Source organism: Lissotriton helveticus, chromosome 5_1 (genome assembly GCF_964261635.1).
Source record: "Lissotriton helveticus chromosome 5_1, aLisHel1.1, whole genome shotgun sequence".
NCBI lineage: Eukaryota > Metazoa > Chordata > Amphibia > Caudata > Salamandridae > Lissotriton > Lissotriton helveticus.
Genome location: NC_136065.1, coordinates 1,950,451,256 through 1,950,469,905, shown reverse-complemented (window position 1 = coordinate 1,950,469,905; position 18,650 = coordinate 1,950,451,256). Strand labels below are relative to the sequence as shown.

At 47.7% G+C, this 18,650-nt stretch overlaps 1 protein-coding gene across 2 annotated transcripts in view; it reads left to right on the top strand.

Annotated features, from left to right (window-relative positions):
• The window catches only part of SRCIN1 (SRC kinase signaling inhibitor 1), an 808,310-nt gene that overhangs the window by 289,162 nt on the left and 500,498 nt on the right, over positions 1-18,650 (top strand). For both annotated transcript variants that reach the window (XM_078645611.1, XM_078645612.1), the window contains exon 6: positions 15,471-15,564. In XM_078645611.1, the coding sequence (XP_078501737.1) occupies positions 15,471-15,564 (94 nt within the window). The remainder of the gene's footprint in view (positions 1-15,470; positions 15,565-18,650) is intronic.

The window sequence follows — 18,650 nt, the reverse complement described above, 5'->3', positions numbered from 1 at the left end:
GGCAACTTCAAGTTGGGCACTCTCTTAAGTTTCTAACACCTTGCTTATTGAATGCACTGATTGGAATACAGTACTTCATGCTTCCAAGTTGCACGCAAGGAAAGACCCTTCTTCACAATATTAGGTTTTGGGCTACTGTAGGCATCTCCTCTGAGAGTTTCTGGGTCTAATTTCTTTTCCAAGATAGTTGCATCTTGTAATCTCTTTGTACTGTCTGTTTTTTTTGTTCGGTGAGAAGACCAGAAACAATCAATCCATGCATCTTGCTGGGCGATTACTACTAGCACATTTTCTCCATGGGCATTTAAGGATACTCATTGCTGTTGGAGCATTATCATTCTTGTTGCCTTCATTACACAAGGGTGGGATTTTTGGCTCCCGTTCTCACCTACATTATCTTATGTAGCCCTAACCTCCTTAAATTTACATGAACAATTTTGCTGTTTCATTGTGCACCACTACCTTTTTTTGAAAATATTTTTATTGGCATTTATCATTGTATATAAAATATTCACACAGAGAAATGCAAGATATAGTATCTAACAAGCACAATATATATAGTATCTATCCGTTCGGGCAGTGGCCTTAAGTTGGGTATATTCCATGCAATACAGAGAAAGGCAGTGAAACAATCAATGCAGTCAGTTGGTACTCATGTTACCCCGTATATGTATCACAGTGTGTGGGTAGGACAAGCTCACCCAATCATGCGTTTTGGTTATGCCCATACCACACCTTTCTGCTTCCCTGGGGCCCGTTACTTATCAACAAGAGATGAGCCACCTGTTATACGTCACGGTGAGTGTCAATGTTTGTATGCCATTACATAAGAAAACCATTGAAATAAAACTTGTAAAAACAAAACCTGTCCTCATATTCACTGTCTCTAGTGTTAACGCTCTCCATGCAGGGGGTTTGCCCTCTGCGCCTGACCGAGCGGGGTCACCCAGCCGTCACTGGGGTCAGGCCCACTTTTCGGGTATTGTTGGAAAACTACGGCCACAACGGCGGGAGGGCAATGCCCAGGGAGGGCCCCCACAAGAGGAGGGCGTGCATCACTACCTTGACGAAGTTTAAGTGTAAGAAAGTAAAAATACATAGTAAGCATTTATATGTAATGTAATTGGGTCATTAAAACTACACTCAATTGAATTAATACCACTGGTTAAGGTGAGGGGTGGTATTAAGATTTTTATATTTTTCCAAGCCATTTCAATTTTTAATTTTCTCAGTAGTCATTTAAATTTATTTCAAATATAATTCAATATTTACTTTTTGATTAGGCAAGTGTTTGGGTTACAGTTAGTGTAATAGTCCCTTTAAAAAATCAATGTAATGTTATTTAATATAATTGTTAAACACTGGTTAGAGTTCGGGTTTGGACTAGCGCTAGATTTAAGCATCTCTGTTTTTACAGATTAAATTGAGTTTAATAATTAATGGTAATATTGTGTGGCAATATTAGGACTAGGATAATGGTTCACTTTTAAAGAATGTTTAATGAAATAAACTATTTAAAATTTGTGATAGTATTAGGGCTATAAGAGTAAATATATTCAGCATATTTAAGTATTTGAAACAGGCTTGTGCTAATTTTAGTTACCATTAATGTTCATTATTTAATTTAAAACGATTTAATATTAAAATAAAGATTTATTATTCTTACGTCCTAGGGTTAGACATTAGCTTCATGGTAAAACTTTTAAGGAGTTAATGGTGTTTCAATGTCATCTATAGGCTAATGAAATAGTGCAGGGCGAGGTAAAATTGAGGAGGTAGTGGTGGAAGAGGCAATTGCAGCAGTGGTATGTCTTGCCTTGCATTCACTCCCGTACCATTAGATATTAAACCAGTAAGTGGGTTTAAAGAATGCAAGTCCTTTGTTCTTAGAAATTGACCTGCCACTTGTTATGCTCACAGGGTAGTATTGTTTAAGTGTGCAGACTTTTAACATGATTGTCTTGAACTGGTCACATAAAGAATTTACTTGACTTGTAGGTACATATCTTAATTCTGCCATCCTACGGGGTTCTAGAAGTTTAGTGTACAGAAGCAATAGGCAAACAATTATTTCTTAACTGGTCCCCAGTCCCAATCACCTGTACCGCCAGAGAGACCCTTAAAGATGGAGAAGGATTCACACAGTCAAAAAATGCACCACCCTTCTGAGAGTGACTCTGAGGTACCGCTCTAGTCTGACACCGAAGCCTTGGGCTTGAATGTGTCCTGGTAGCCTTACAACAAGGCTTATCCTTCAGTGCTTTGATTGTCTGTCATCTTGACTTTCCCTGACTTTTTGTAACTCTTGATGGTCTTACAAGGTGCTTTGCAAACCTGAAAGATCCTGTTGGGAATTTGTGTTGTCTGTGAGTTCCCACGCTGCCTGACTCTTTCCTTGTTCTCAAGGTACCAGCATCAGAGTCTCTAGTACTGTACATCAGTACTTCAGGACAGAATCCTCTTGTGCACACAGTATACCATTCATGCTGGGCAAAGAGCTTATTGGAACTGGTGGTACGTTGGCTAGCGTGGATCTTATTCAAAGGCCACTGGATAGAAATTTGTTGAAGGTCCTGGTTCATTTAGTCCTGTCTGGCCAGCCTGAGCTGGATAACGGTCTCCTGCAAGTTGTTTAGAACCAGCACCCATGGCTTGCTTTGCAGTGGCTTGACTGGCCTTTCTTGCCTTCTTCTAGTAAATCTACCTTTACATTTGAAGATGTGTCTGAAACTCCACCAGGAGTTTAGTGGGTTCTTGTGAAGGTTCTCCATTTCAGGATGCTTCCGATGTATCTATGTGCAGGAGTTTGCAGAAAAGAATGCTGTACTTTGGTACTTTGGAGATTCCTGCTTTATTATTCACTTACTCTTTATTAGAGACATTAAGATTTGTATTTCCGTGGCTCCCTTCTGTATTGCCCTCCTGGCCTCCACTGGAGAAAGTAATAAGCCTTTGGTGCCAAGGCCTGGCCTGATTTAAACTCTTAGTGGAAAATTGTTACTAGGGTACAATATAAGCTGTTTGTATTAGCAGAGGTCAAGCACCCAGATCACCCCTTCACTGGTCGCCGTCGACGTCGAGCAAACGGCAGGAACCTAGATCGAAGTCTGGAGTGCGTGCCGGTTCGACGTCGAGAGCACGCTCGACGTCGAGACAGGCCTCGCTGAGGTCTGGGGATGGATCAGTAGTCCTGGTGACGGAGTCAGCCTCGCGCCATTCATCCTCTCATTCTTCCAGGAGGGCTTCTTCAAGAGCGGCCACTCCGGAAGCTGCTGCCCATGTCCGCAAGTCTCCTTCAAGGCTAAAGGAGGCCCCTGCTGCTGTTCAGTTGTCCCCAAGATGGCGGCTGCCCTTAAGTCACTGGCAGGACACTTGGGCAACAAGGCGTATGCAGGAGTATGCCAGTTCGGTTCATAGATCTCCTCTTCAGAGACTGGTGGACGAAGTGGACAGAGTGAGCTCTCCCAGGCACAGGCACGAGAGGTCTCCTGAGAGAAGGCACTATAGATCGCGTTCTCCGAGGCGTGAAGAACGCACAGTCAGATCACGGGAAAGGAGGCGCAGTGCACATCGGCGAAGTAGGAGAACACCATCTACTTCCTCGACTTCCTCTACCCGGTCCTCCAGGAGGGATTACTCCCCCACACTATCGGACAGCCCAATTTCCAGGGTCTCTCCCATAGATGACATTAACACATACCATGAGGTTCTGCAGAGAGGTGCTCAGAAGCTCAATGTTGAGATGTCTGTCCCACAAGTCACGACAACAGTGATTTTCGAGACTCTCCATCAGAAGACTGCATCTCGGCCATTGCTTCCATTGGTTCCTGGGATCCTTGACCCTGTCATGGACACTTTTTTAACTCCAGCAACCATCAAAGCGGTGCCGGCTTGCCTCTTGAAGAAATATAAGCCAGCTACCTCGGATCCGGTCTTCGTCAGGACGGATCCTCCTGCAGACTCAGTCATCGTGGCGGCAGCGAAGAAGACACATGCTGTATCAGCTACTTCTTCTGTTCCACCAGACAAAGAGAGCAGGACCCAGGACTCGTGGGGTCGCAGGGCCTGCACTTCTGCTGCTGCATCCCTTAAGGTCTCCAGCGCGGCTGCGTTGCTTGGCCGTTATGACAGAGCTCTATGGAGCGTTTCAAATCCAAGCTCCCAAAGGAAGACCAAAAGGATTTCGACAAAATATTCACAGAGGGTTCTTTGGTTGCTAATCAAATGATAAGCACAGCGGCAGATGGTGCGGTGCTATCAGCGCACTCTTACGCGCATGGAATATGCGCCAGGAGGTCGTCCTGGTTACGATTAACAGGACTAAAGCCAGATGCACAGCAGAGAATCTTGAACCTCCCGTTCTCTGGCTCTTCTCTCTTTGGCACGCACGCAGATGAAGAGATGAGTAGGATGAAAACCGAGTTGGACAACGTCAAGGCGGTCGGGTTGGAGAAAAAGAAGGAATTTAAGCGCCGCACAAATCCAACCAGCGCAAGGGGCCTCAGCAGAGGGTTCAAACCCCTCAGTGGTCCCAGAAGAAGAACCAAGGGAAAACCCAGTTTCGAGGAGGAAAGTCCAACAGAGGTAGAGGTGGTCACCAACAGCAGTCCTCTACCACGGCGAGAGCGGGAGGAAAGTCATGAGCAGTGGCTTCCTCCGCTGCCGTTACCCACTCCAGTGGGAGGAAGTGCTTCACAACATCTGGCAGAGTGGGTCAGCATCACAAGAGATCGCTGGGTGCTGAATATACTACGCAATGGATACGCGCTACGTTTCCGTGCGCTTCCAAAGGACATACCACCGAAAAAGTCTCGCCCTCATCAGTTAAAGCTGCTTCGAAAAGAGTCGAGAGCTCTTCTTCAAAAGCAGGCGATAAAAGAGGTTCCGCCCTCTCAAAGAGGAAGAGGAGTTTACTCCAGTTATTTTCTTGTCCCCAAATAAGATCAGGAGGACAAGTTTCGACCTTCGAATTCTGAACAAGGTCATAGTCAAGGAGAAGTTTCGCATGTTGGCCCTTCACCAAATATGTCTACATCTACAAGTTGGGGATTGGATGTGTTCGGTGGACCTCCAAGATGCGTACTTCCACATTTCCATTGCAAGACGTCATCGCAAGTACCTATGGTTTGTGGTCGGCCACAAACATTATCAATACAAGGTCCTGCCCTTTGGTATCAAGTCGGCTCTGTGAGTCTTCACCAAATGCATGGCAGTGATGGCAGCTTTTCTTCACAAAAAAGGTCTCTTCGCCTATCCATACCTAGACGACTGGCTTCTGAAAGGCCCATCCCCGCTTCAAGTGAGGCACGACTTCCAGACCTGTCTGCAACAGCTGCACCACCTCGGCCTTCATGTCAACATGGAGAAGCCAGTGCAGCATCCCACCCAGACCATCCACTACCTCGGCTCCATTCTGGACACAAGCGTGGGAAGAGCGTGTCTTTCGGAGGAGAGACTGTCTTCAATGCGACAGAGGTGCAGGCTTCTGCTCCAGGTGCAGAATCCGACAGTCCGGCAGGTGGCATCCCTGCTAGGATCCATGGCGTCCTGCATCTTTCTCATTCCCAACACCAGGCTGAGGCTGCGTCCTTTGCAGCAGACTCTGGTGGACCAGTGGGATCAGTCAACAGGTCGCTGGGAAGATCAGATATCTCTCTCCCAGGCGGCGAGATCCTCCCTCTCATGGTGGACTCAGCAGCGGAATCTGATGGTGGGAGTCCCTTTTCACCAGTCACTTCCAGTACAATCGGTGGTGACAGACGCGTCTCTGAAAGGCTGGGGGGCACACATGGGGTGCCTTCAGATACAAGGACGGTGGTCCGCAAAGGAGCAGTCCTACCACATCAATAAGCTGGAGCTACGAGCGGTCCATCTGGCTCTGAAAGCTTTCCTGCCTGCAATCGAGTCCGATTCAGTCCTGGTCCAGACCGACAACACAACGACCATGTTCTACCTGAACAAACAGGGTGGAACTCAGTCGCGTCCTCTCTCCCTGGAGTCACAGGCGATCTGGCTCTGGCTTCTCACCCGGAAGCTCTCGGTGGTGGCAGTGCACCTTCCAGGAGAGTTAAATGTCGAAGCAGACGCGCTCAGCAGGCACTTCGAAGATCAGCCAGACTGGGTGCTACACGACGAGGTGGTGGCGGACCTTTTCCATCGCTGGGGTCGTTCGGAAATAGACCTTTTCGCAGACGACGAAAACACAAAATGCCACGCCTTCGCGTCCAGATTCCATCGTCCAGGGACAAGAGGGAATGCGCTTTTGATGGACTGGTCAGGGACATTTGCCTACGCCTTTCCTCCTCTGCCCTTGATCCCTAAGGTTGTGTCCAAGCTACTCAGATCCAGCATGACCATGATCCTGATAGCTCCAGACTGGCCACGGCAGTGGTGGTAACCGGACCTTCTTCATCTGTCGGTACTTCCACACAGGAGGCTACCTTGCAGGCCGGAACCTGCTGACCAAGATGGGCGGGAGGATTCTTCATCCCAACCTTCCCTCCCTGAACTTGACAGCATGGCTCCTGAGGTCCTGCAATACGGACATTTGAAACTGCCTCCTGATTGCATGCTTATTTTGAAAGAAGCAAAAAGATCCTCCACAAGAGCATTATACGCGTTTAAGTGGAAGAGGTTTTTTCTTTGGTGTAGAGAACATCACCATGATTCTACGAAGGGGCAAGAGGATGTCATTCTCCCTTACCTTCTGTACTTAGCAAGATCTGGTCTAAAGTTTGCTTCTATCAGAGTGCATTTATCGGCCATTACGGCGTACAGGAAGTCGCTTAGTCAGCCCTCCTTTTTCCAAATGCAGATGGTCAAGGACTTCTTACAGGGGTTGAAGAAAGTGTATCCCCTGTTCGAAACCCTTCTCCTCAGTGGGAGTTGAACCTGGTGTTATCTAAATTGATGGTCTCACCTTTTGAGCCAATCCATAGAGCTTCCTTGTAGCATTTGTCTTGGAAGGCCGCTTTTCTGGTTGCCATTACATCAGCGCGCAGAGTAAGCGAGATCCAAGCGCTGTGTGCCAATGAGCCTTACACTGTTTTCCACCATAACAGAGTAGTCTTAAGGGCGCATCCTTCTTTTCTCCCTAAGGTGGTGTCTGATTTTCATATCAATCAGTCTATTTCCCTGCCATCTTTTTTCCCTAATCCAGCATCCCCGGCGGAGCGGTCTTAGACCTCAAGAGGGTGCTTAAGTTCTACTTAGAAAGTACCAAAGGCATAAGGAAGACAGATCAGTTATTTGTCATTTATGACGCCATGAGAACAGGCTTCCCAGCCGCTAAGAGATCCATTTTGAGATGGATTGTTTCCTGTATCACCTTAGCTTACCAGCTAGCGAAAAGGCCCTTACCTCTGCCTCCTAAGGCACATTCCACTAGGGGGAAAGCGGCCACAGTTGCTTTCTTACATGACGTCCCAATGTCAGAGATTTGCAAGGCTGCAACCTGGAAATCAGTTCATACCTTTACGAGGCACTACTGCCTAGAATCTGATTCCAGGACTGATGCTCAAGTAGGCCAAGACTTGAGGAATCTGTTTGGATAGTTTTTTGCTCTATCCTAGCTTGGTTTTTTCTAAGCGTACTTATCACGTTTTCTGTGTTCTCCTTTGCCCGCAGGGAGATGAGGTGAGGCTCGCTATTCTATTCTAATGCTTATGACTATTGATGAGGATCCCCTGGAAGAGAAGGATTAGTTACTTACCTGTAATCCTAGTTCTCTTCCAGGGGTATCCTTATCAAAGTCATAAGCAACCCTCCCTCCCCGGGCAAAGGACTATTATAATTTGGAGATATTGTTAACCTCTTTGTTCCATGTTTTTTTCAGTCTCGCAAAGAACAACTGACCTAACTGTCACCCCTGAGGCATGATGGGTAGCTGAGGGTCAGGAGTGCCTTAAAAGCATGGTGTCAGTTTATTGCTATGCAGCTACAGGTTAGCTTTTCAGTCTTTTTAGACTGTGTGTTTGCAATGCAGCCCGGGAGCGTCCTATGCTTTCAGTAATTTCTGAGAATTTCTACTGTTTTCAGAACATTAAAACAGCTTCTAAACAAATTTTGTTGTTGTTTCTCCTGTTTCTAATGCATGTTTTTCATGTAAGGTGTGAATTACTTGCAGCATGATTCAGCTCTGGTGTTTATTAGGCTGCAATTGCTTATTGTTATATATATATATATATATATATATTTATATATATATATATATATATATATATATATATATATATGGATATATATATATATATATATATATGGATATATATATGGATATATATATGTGGGGCACATATAACATAGTGTTTCCGGGGTCCCGCGCATGGGCAGGAATATTCTAATGCTTATGACTTTGATGTGGATACCCCTGGAAGAGAACAAGGATTACAGGTAAGTAACTAATCCATTCCAACACTGATATCTGTGATGAATCAGGGTAAAGAACCTAAGATCCCCCATTCATGGATTACACTTTTCTACATTTCATTTTAATATACACTAGTGTGTTTGGGCCTTAAATTAGCCTATGGAAATGTGAATGTGTTCCCCACCAAAGCCAACCTCAGATCTCCATCCCAGGGTGAAGTGATTTTTCTCCAGCAAACATTTCAATTGGCTCCTCCCTTTATATCTCCTTTTCCGGAGATACTAGTTCGCTTGAAATTTGAATATTGCGCTGGTAATGTTGGCTCATACCCCTTTGCAGTTCATGGCCTCCAGTGGCTTTAAACTGGTGATATGGCAAGATGATGTCGGTGTGATTGGCAGCAAGGGCATTGCTCCGTGGATCTCAACCCTGTACCCTGTCCTGCTCTGGAATGGAATCGTCCGATGTATGAACGATCGATGGATGGTATATACTGATATGTGCGGTGAAGACTTTTACCGTTTGATTATTCCTGTAACTACTTCGTATGGTGATTAAGCGACCAAGTGCCGATCAAGTGCCGAGCACCGTGTTGTGCGTGTGGAGTGCCGAAAGCCGAGTGCTGGCATACTGGCTTACAGGGCTGAACAATTTCCGCTACCAATCACCTAAAGTGCCACATGCTATAATCTACAAGCATCCCCTGCCCGACCCCTGCCATGGTTACCTTATCATCATCCGCTGGTTCGACATCGACATCCAACGCCCGATGTTCTACGTCCTTGAGGTCTGGATCGGGCCGTGAAGAGGGTTGAACTTGGCTGTGTTTGGTTGCAGCTCCTGGCTCTCGGAGGGTTTGTATGATCTCCGCCTCCGCCTCCCGCACCCCCCGCACCACCGATCAAGCTGCATCTACATCTGCTATCCCCGCTGCGGTTGCTGCGCTGATTCACGTCCTTGAGATTGACATATGATTGCCACTTTAAAAAAGTTCGGTTCAAAACCCTAAAAGGAATCTATAGTGCATGGAATAATATACGCAAACGTCTCGGGATTGGAAGGTTTTCTTATTATACAACACTGCACAGAAATAACAACCTCCCAGAGATCTTTAGGGACACATGTATGATGCGTTGGGTAAGATCAGGCATTACTCAATTTGGATCATTTTATAACTCATTTGGTTTTAGCTCACCTGAAGAGCTAAAACATAAATTTGTTCTAGAATTTAGGGATTTCTTCAAATATTTACAAATAAGAGATTTTATAATGAAAAAGGGGGAGGCAGAGTTGCATTTCGGAGAACCCAGACAATCTAATCAATTGTTGGAAATACTAGAGTTAAAATTGGGGAAATATATAATAATTTAATTACTGGTTTTCCTGATGACATGGATAAATACATCAGTAAATGGCAAAACAAACTAGATATACCGGAAGCCTCAAATAAAAGGCATTCAAACTTTCCCAATCCCTATTAATGTCCACCAAATTGCAAGCTCAGTACTATAAAACCTATTTCCAACTGTACTATACCCCCAAGAGTATAGCCAAATGGAGTACGGGTAAAGGGGCGCAAAGTCCACGATGCGCGCTGCCAGAAGCAGACCTAATACACATGTTTGCTACGTGCAATACACTCAACCTCATTAGACAGGAAATCTCTATTTTTCTCTCAGGAATCTTTGCAACTAAAATTGAAATCTCAACGGCAGAAATTATATTAGGGGTAGACAGGGATTCTCCACCGGATAAAGTAAAAGGACTTTTGTTTGTTTCAATGGCAGTGTTTAGAATTTGCCTGGCATCGGTCTGGCTTGACCCACTTCCGCCAACATTCCAACTATGCCGGGCACGACTTCTAGCAACATATAGTCTAGAGATAGATCTATAGCAGGAAGGGAAGAAATAAGAAAAAGAAAGGATTAGAAATATGGGACCCCCTTACAGGGTGGATAGAAAGAAGCGACTAACAAATTTTCTAAACGCACTGGTATTAATGATTGATTTAATATTGAATTTGTCTTTCAATATGTTTACTCCTGGCAATGTATGTAGATATTGTACGAAAATGCCTGTATGGGGGTGGGGTGGGGGGAGGAGGGACGGGCTGGCCTAAATATTGTAAATACCATAATAAAGAAAAGTTAAAAAAAATAAATAAACTGGTGATATGGAAGATTGCTTTGACCTCGGTCAGAAGGAAATGGTAACTTTCTTTGTGACAAGTCACATACCATGTTTCAAAATGAGTAAAATGGTATAAAGACCCCAAGACCACACTCAGAGGCACCCTCCTCTACAGACCACCAGGACCACGCGCAAAATTCAGTGAAGACATCACGGACTTCATCACCCCACACGCGCTCCCCTCCAAAGACTACATCCTTCTGGGAGACCTCAACTTCCACCTTGAAAAGAACAACGACCGCAACACCGCCACCCTCTTGGACAACCTCGCCAACCTCGGACTTAATCAACTGGTCACTTCCCCCACCCACATCGCAGGTCACACTCTCGACCCCATCTTCACCTCCAGCAACCATGTCTCCTTCAGCCACACTACGGATCTCCTCTGGACTGACCACAGCTGCGTTCACTTCACCTACAACAAGCCGAAACCCATCATCCACCTCCAACCAACTCTACAAAGAAACTGGAACAAAATCACCACAGAGCAGATCTCCACATCGCTCCTTCAAACCTCCCCAGCCCTCTCTTCTAACGCCAACGAAGCCGCCTCCAACCTCACCCTTTGGTTATCCAACACCGCCGACACCTTAGCACCACTGAAAAAACGTCAACACAAACTTGGCATCAAGAAGGCCTCATGGTTCAACGACGACCTCAAGAAGTCCAAGAAACTGTGCCGCTCCCTTGAAAAGGCCTGGAAAAAAGACCCATCCACCAGCAACAAGGACGCCTTCAAAAGCGCCATCCGTACTCACCACCAACTGATCCGAAAAGCCAAGAAAACAGCATTCAAAGATCGACTTGACGACAACGCCCACAACAGCAAGGAACTTTTCAACATCGTCAAGGAATTTTCCAACCCCTCGGCCAACTCCAACGACATCACCCCCTCTCAAACCCTCTGCGATTCCCTAGCCTCTTTTTTCCACAACAAGATTGCTGACATCCACAACAGCTTTGACAACCAACCCGGAAGCCAACCCACCCTACCATCAGCTGACCATCTTCCCCCGTTAATACCCTTAACGCCTGGAACCCAATCTCCACTGAGGAAACCATCCGCCTGATGAATTCCATCCACTCTGGATCCCCCACAGACCCATGCCCTCACCACATCTTCAACAAAGCAGACTCCATCATAGCTCCGCACCTCCGAGACGTCATCAACTGCTCCTTCAACTCCGCTACCTTCCCAGAAGACTGGAAACACGCTGAACTCACCGCCCTTCTGAAAAAACCAACAGCAGACCCCACCGAACTCAAAAACTACCGCCCCATCTCGCTTCTTCCATTCCCGGCCAAAGTCATCGAGAAAGCTGTCAACAACCAGCTCGCCGCCTTCCTCGAAGCCAACAAATCACTCGACCCCTCACAATCGGGCTTCCGAGCCAAACACAGCACTGAGACCGCCCTCATCGCAGCAACAGACGACATTCGAACTCTGCTGGACAATGGAGACACAGTCGCCCTCATCCTCCTCGACCTCTCTGCAGCCTTCGACACAGTCTGCCACAGCACCCTATTACAACGCCTCAGAAACATCGGAATCCAAGGAAAGGCACTGGAATGGATCACCTCGTTCCTCACCGGAAGAACCCAGAGAGTCCGCCTCCAACCATTCAAGTCCGAGGCCTCTGAAATCATCTGCGGCGTACCACAAGGATCCTCACTCAGTCCCACCCTCTTCAACGTATACATGAGCCCCCTCGCGGCCATAGCCCGCCAACACAACCTCAACATCATCTCTTACGCGGATGACACTCAACTGATCCTATCTCTCACCAAGGACCCCAGCACCGCCAAAACTAACCTACACGAAGGAATGAAAGAAGTCGCCGAATGGATGAAACAAAGCCGTCTGAAACTGAACTCAGACAAAACAGAAGTCCTCATCTTAGGTAAATCCCCCTCTGCATGGGACGACTCCTGGTGGCCGGAAGCCCTCGGAAATGCACCCATCCCGACAGACCACGCACGGAACCTTGGCGTCATCCTGGATTCTTCACTCTCAATGAACAGACAAGTCAGTGCCGTATCCTCTTCCTGCTTTAACATTCTTCGCATGCTCAGGAAAACATTTCGCTGGATCCCCTCCGAAACAAGGAAAACAGTCACCCACGCTCTAGTCACGAGCCGACTGGACTACGGAAACACCCTCTACGCAGGCACCACCGCTAAACTCCAGAAGAAACTACAACGAATCCAAAACGCCTCAGCCAGGCTCATATTAGACATCCCACGCAACGGACACATCTCTGGTCACCTTAAAGACCTCCACTGGCTACCCGTCAATAAGAGGATTACTTTCCGACTGCTTACCCACGCACACAAATCACTCTACGACATCGGACCAGATTGCCTCAACTCTCGACTGTCCTTCTACACCCCCTCCCGCCAACTTCGCTCTTCCAGCCAAGCCTTCGCCACTGTACCTCGCATCAACAAGACCACCATGGGAGGCAGATCCTTCTCATACCTGGCTGCCAAAACATGGAACTCACTCCCCGCTTACCTTCGCCTCACCCAGAATCACCTAGCGTTCAGAAAGCAGCTTAAAACGTGGATATTTGACAAATAATCCTCCTCCCCTTCCTAAGCGCCTTGAAACCCTCTGGGTATGTAGTGCGCTATATAAATGTTTTGACTTGACTGACTTGACTTGACTATAAAGGACTTATCCTTCATTGTTACCCAAACGTTATAATGCACTTTCTCATCATTCAGAAAATGTGCCTCTCTACCATATAAGAATTCTACTTTAGTGCTAGCAGAAATCCTACACAGTCTGAACATTGGGAAGGAATTTGGTGGCGATCCTGATGGATATGGGGATGTTGTTTCAGATTCTGGTCAGAAACAGAAAAAGGCTGTTGTCTTGTTTTTTTCCATTTTTACTTGTCTTCAGTGTGATAGGTTTCTGGCTGCTGGTGTTCTGAGATTCACCAGATTGACAGCCTGATTCATCATTCTCCCGTTTTGCGAGCCCCTAATAGCGATTCATAAGGAATCGCTATTAAGGACTTGCAAAACGGGATTCATGTAGAAATTGCATAAAGAAATGCGATTCCTACACATTCCTTATTTGCGATTAGCAAATTGCTAATCGCAAATAAGGAAAAACTCCCCATTCATTCCTATGGGCCTAAAGGCTCATAGGAATGAATGGGGAGTTATTCCTTATTTGCGAATAGCAATTTGCTATTCGCAAATAAGATAGCGATTTCAAGGGTGCCAGGGGTGTCCAAAGGACACCCTGTAGCACCCCTGAAATGTAATCTACATTGGTGTTGCGCACACATATGTCCAAAGGACATGTGTGTGTGTGTAACATGCAACTTAGAAAAATGCATTTAAATGCATTTTTCTAAGTTTTCGCTATTTACCACGAGGTTTGACCTCGCGGTAAATAGCGGCCCAATATAGCGATTTCGGTATTTTAAAATGGTTCATGAATTGCATTTAAGGAATCTCAAATAGAGATTCCTTAAATGCAATTCCTCGCAAATATGCGAATTCTTTAATAGCGAATTTTGCATTTGGGATGATGAATCCCAAATGCAAAAATTGCACTCGCAAAGGGCCAGATTCTCAGAATCTGGCCCTTTGCGAGCTCAATTAAGCTTGATGAATCAGGCTGATAGTGCGCTTGCCCGAGAGGTAGGCAGGGTGTAAGGCATTTATACATAAACTGCTTTTGAAGATGGCATGGGTTGGAAAGTTGAGCCAGTGCAGTTCTACCTAGGGGGAGGGATGTTGACCTATTTCCTCCAAGGGGTTTAAAACAGATTTAAAAATGTTCCCCCCTGCAGACTAGGGGGAAACGACAGTTATGAAATTGCTTTCTAGGAGGACTACTTCTCTTTCTTTAGTAGAGAGAGCTACTTGTGGTATCCATGTTCACACAGTAAGTGCCAAGCGCCAACAATAACCGTAGCTTTTTAGTACTAAGTTTCTTTTATTGTAAAGCAGTTACTTTGGAAGCTAGGCACACTCTGTGACCATCCACTTCATAGCAGATGCAAAGCTTGGCTGAGCTACAGACAAGAAAAATTGTGTCAAGCACCCTAGAGAAATGAAGTTTCGGACTCCACCCATTTTAATTGTGAATGATCCATAAACTTTACTCATTCCACAGTTCCAGAAAAGATACCATTAATAGCGACTCTTTTACACCTGTTTTCTGTTCCTTTGCCAATGTTCTTGCAGTCGTCACTCCCTGACATTTTATATACAATATGATAGAGAGGGAGAGCAAAGAAAGTGATTTAGGAGCAACCAGCAGGTGTGTTTTTGGCAGTGCAGTGGGTAGAGCAGTAGCTGTGCATGCACCTGAGCTTCCAAACGGTGTTATTTAGGCTGGGCAAAGTGCTGCCATCTCCCCTAGTGGGGCTAGGAGTGCAAGAGTCGCTACAGTAAGCAACTAGCCCCAAATGTGTGTGTATGATACTTCAGATCTCCTTGTTTTGACAGACTTTCTAGTTTGTTTTCCATAGTGCTAAATGTTTCTTGTTTGCATTTATGAATCCTTTGAGCTAGCACACATGCTATTTGTCTTTGAAGAGAATTATGAACATGTGTATCTTAAATAGGATTATGTATTTAAATGTCTCTACTTTCTGTTTGCCCAGTAGCTTGAATGCTGCAGAGGTTTCTGCATACCTTCTGTATTGTGTCTGTGTGTCTCTTAGTAGTTTTGGCGTAATTTACAGCAATGTACATACCGAATGACACTGTTTACCTTACTGATGGCTTTCTATGTATGTCTGTGCTGCATTTTATGGTTGAGTGCCTGTCTGGGTGTTGTTTTATCTAATCAATGTGTTGTGGCTATTGTTTGGTTGTGGCAGTTGATGTGTTACTTTCATTGAATTGCCATATTGTTGTACAAATCATTTGATTCTTTTTACAGGGATATCCAGGACAGAAGTATTATAAAAATCTTCCGTAAAGAACCCCTGTATGCCTCCTTCCCGGGGACGCATATGACCAACGGTGACCTGAGAGTAAGGAATTAATAATGTTCTTTATCTTTTAGTTTTGTAGTAGATTTTTAATAAACCAGGTACAGATTGGGTATAGGGAAATAACCCAGTATGGAACTCAGTAAGTGCCAACGACCCACATTGGTATAACCCAGTAGAGGGACTGAATATGGGTATAGAAACAAGCATGGGATTCAATATGAGGAAAGAACCCAGAATGAGTTTGAGTCTGGATACAGAACTCAGTATCGTATTTGGTATGGGGAAATAACCTCGAATGGGATTGGGTAAAGTGAAAAATCCGGTATATTACTGTGTATGGGCAAATAGTCCACCATGGGATTGCATAGGCGAAAGAGCCCAGTTTAGGGTTCAATATGAGGGAAGAACCCATGTGATTGGGTAGGGGGAAACAACCCAGTATGGGAAAGGGAATAGGAGAAAAAGCGATGTAGTAATGGGTATGAGAAAAAAAACAATAAACTAATCATGTTGGGAAGGCTTTCTGGCCCCGTTTTGTTCGTAGAAACCGAAGTTTATATCATGTTGCACGGCCATTGGATGGTAAACACATCACAGGCATTAACTTCCTAGGAGAAATAATTGATCAGATGTGAACCCCTGCTACTATTTTTATTCCTTTGGGGTAACAAGTACTATTCCTTGTATGGTAAACTGTGAATAGGGTTTTCTAGCTCCAAAGAGTGGTACGGTGGATTGTGGGTTTTGTAGGGGTTAGAAAGGCGATCCCGGGGGAGGCAGAAGAGCTCTGACTGGCCACCCCTAGGTCCACCTCTCCGTCGAGAAGTAGCCGAGCGTTACCGAGAGGCTCCCTGGGTGAGGGCCCTCTCCTAGGATCGTACAGCAGAGTACCCACAACACTACAAATGGACACCACACAAGAGGATAAGTTCTTAGGCTTTATCGGGAATAAAGGTTGTTTGGTCTTGGCGATATATACAGGTAGATCGAGTGATCTATAAAGTTTCAGAAAGCAGTGGTAGGGTAGCGGGACAGTCTTAGTACGGGTGCGGGAAAGGATACCCTGCGCACAGCTCTCAATCCTCGAGCCGGGGGTTCAGAGGGCCGCGCGGCAGCGCCAGCAGGCTCTCAAGATGGTTCAGTGAAGGTGGGCCGCGCCAGCAGGCTCTCAAGATGGTTCAGCGAAGGTGGGCCGCGGCAGCGCCAGCAGGCTCTCAGGGTAGCTTCCGATTACAGGCAAATGAGTTCTTCTGGTGTCGGCCGCGACAGCGTCAGCAGGGCTTCCAGTCCAGGATACAACTGGCGTCCCACTCCGGGGCTGGCCCAGATATAGGACTGGAGTCCTTTGATGTCCGGGCCCTCGCGCCGGGGGGGCCAGAGGGGCCGGGATGATGGTGTCCAGACACCCAGCAGGAGGGTGGAGGCAGCGCCCAGGGAGGCCGGGGGCGATCGATACCAGGCGTCCGGGGACGGCTGGAGGCCCATCGAAACTTCCCTCCTCTCGGATCTTGTTGAGTGGCCACTCGACCACCTGGGTGGATCTTGGTGCCTCGATGTCGAGGCTTTGCTGGGGCCTGGGCCGGGGCCGAGGCCACGTGTTCGTGACGTGATGGGCCCAAGATGGAGTCGGGAGAGGCCTCGTGCTCAGGACGTGGTTTGTGACGTGATGGGCCCAAGATGGAGTCAGGCCGGTAGTGAGGGTCCGGGATGGTGACCGGACCGGCAGGGTTGGTGTTGGGGTGTGCAGGGTCGGGCAACAGGGGTCGCCCGAGGCTCAGCGGGGGGCCGATGTCGTCCTGGGCCCGCCATGCGGGAGGGGTAGGGCCACGCCATGAGGCCGGTTCCAACACGCGTCCCCCCCAGCTGAAGGCAGGGGAGAGTCACCCATCTTCTTGGGGGTTCTCCTCGCCGAGGCGGAAGAATCTGGACAGGCCGTCAGCATTGGCGTGGTCGTTGCCGGGGCGATGCTCCACAGTGAAGTCCATCCCTTGGAGGGAGATGGACCATCGCAGCAGTTTTGGGTTTTCTCCCCGCATCTGCATCAACCACCGCAGGCGCCGGTGGTCGGTCTGGACCCGGAAGTGGGTGCCGAAGAGGTAGGGCCGGAGCTTCTTTAGGGCCCACACGACGGCGAAGGCTTCCCTCTCGATGGTGCTCCATCGTTGCTCTCTGGCCAGCAGCCGCCGGCTGATGAAGGCAACGGGAAGGTCGACTCCCTCAGGGTTTACTTGGGAGAGGACCGCCCCAATGCCGTGCTCCGAGGCGTCGGTTTGGACCACAAACTCTCGGCTGTAGTCGGGGGCTTGGAGCACAGGGGCGGTGCACATGGCGGTCTTCAGTGTGTCGAAGGCGATCTGGCATTCGGGGGTCCAGCGCACCTTTTGGGGTAACCTTTTGGAGGTCAGTTCTGTGAGGGGCCCCACAATGCTTCCATAGTCTTTTATGAAGCGCCGATAATATCCGGTGAGCCCCAGGAAGGCTCGGACTGCTGTTTGGGTGACCGGGGGCTCCCATGCCCGGATGGCGTCAATCTTTGGCTGGAGGGGAGCCACCTGGCCGCTCCCTACTTGGTGTCCCAGATAGGTCACGGTCCCTTGGCCTACCTGGCACTTGCTTGCTTTTATTGTCAGTCCGGCCCGTCGGAGGGCCGTCAGAACCTCCCAGAGGTGGGTCAGGTGCTCATCCCAGTGGAGGCTATACACTGCAATGTCGTCTAGATAGGCGGCACTGAACTCCTCTAGCCCGGCCAGCACCCTGTTCACTAGTCTCTGGAAGGTGGCCGGGGCGTTCTTCATGCCGAAGGGCATCACCTTGAAATGGTAGTGGCCATCAGGGGTCGAGAAGGCCGATCGCTCTCGCGCTCCAGGGGTGAGGCCGATCTGCCAATATCCGGCCGTGAGGTCGAAGGTGCTGAGATACTTTGCGGCCCCCAGGCGGTCGATCAGTTCATCCGCCCGGGGGATGGAATGGGCGTCGGTCCTGGTGACGGCATTCAGCCCCCGGTAGTCGACACAGAACCGGAGCTCCGGGGGGCGCCGGGTGCGGTGGTTTTAGGGACCAGGACAACGGGACTGGCCCAGGGACTGTTGGAGGGTTCGACTACCCCCAGAGCTAGCATCTTGGCC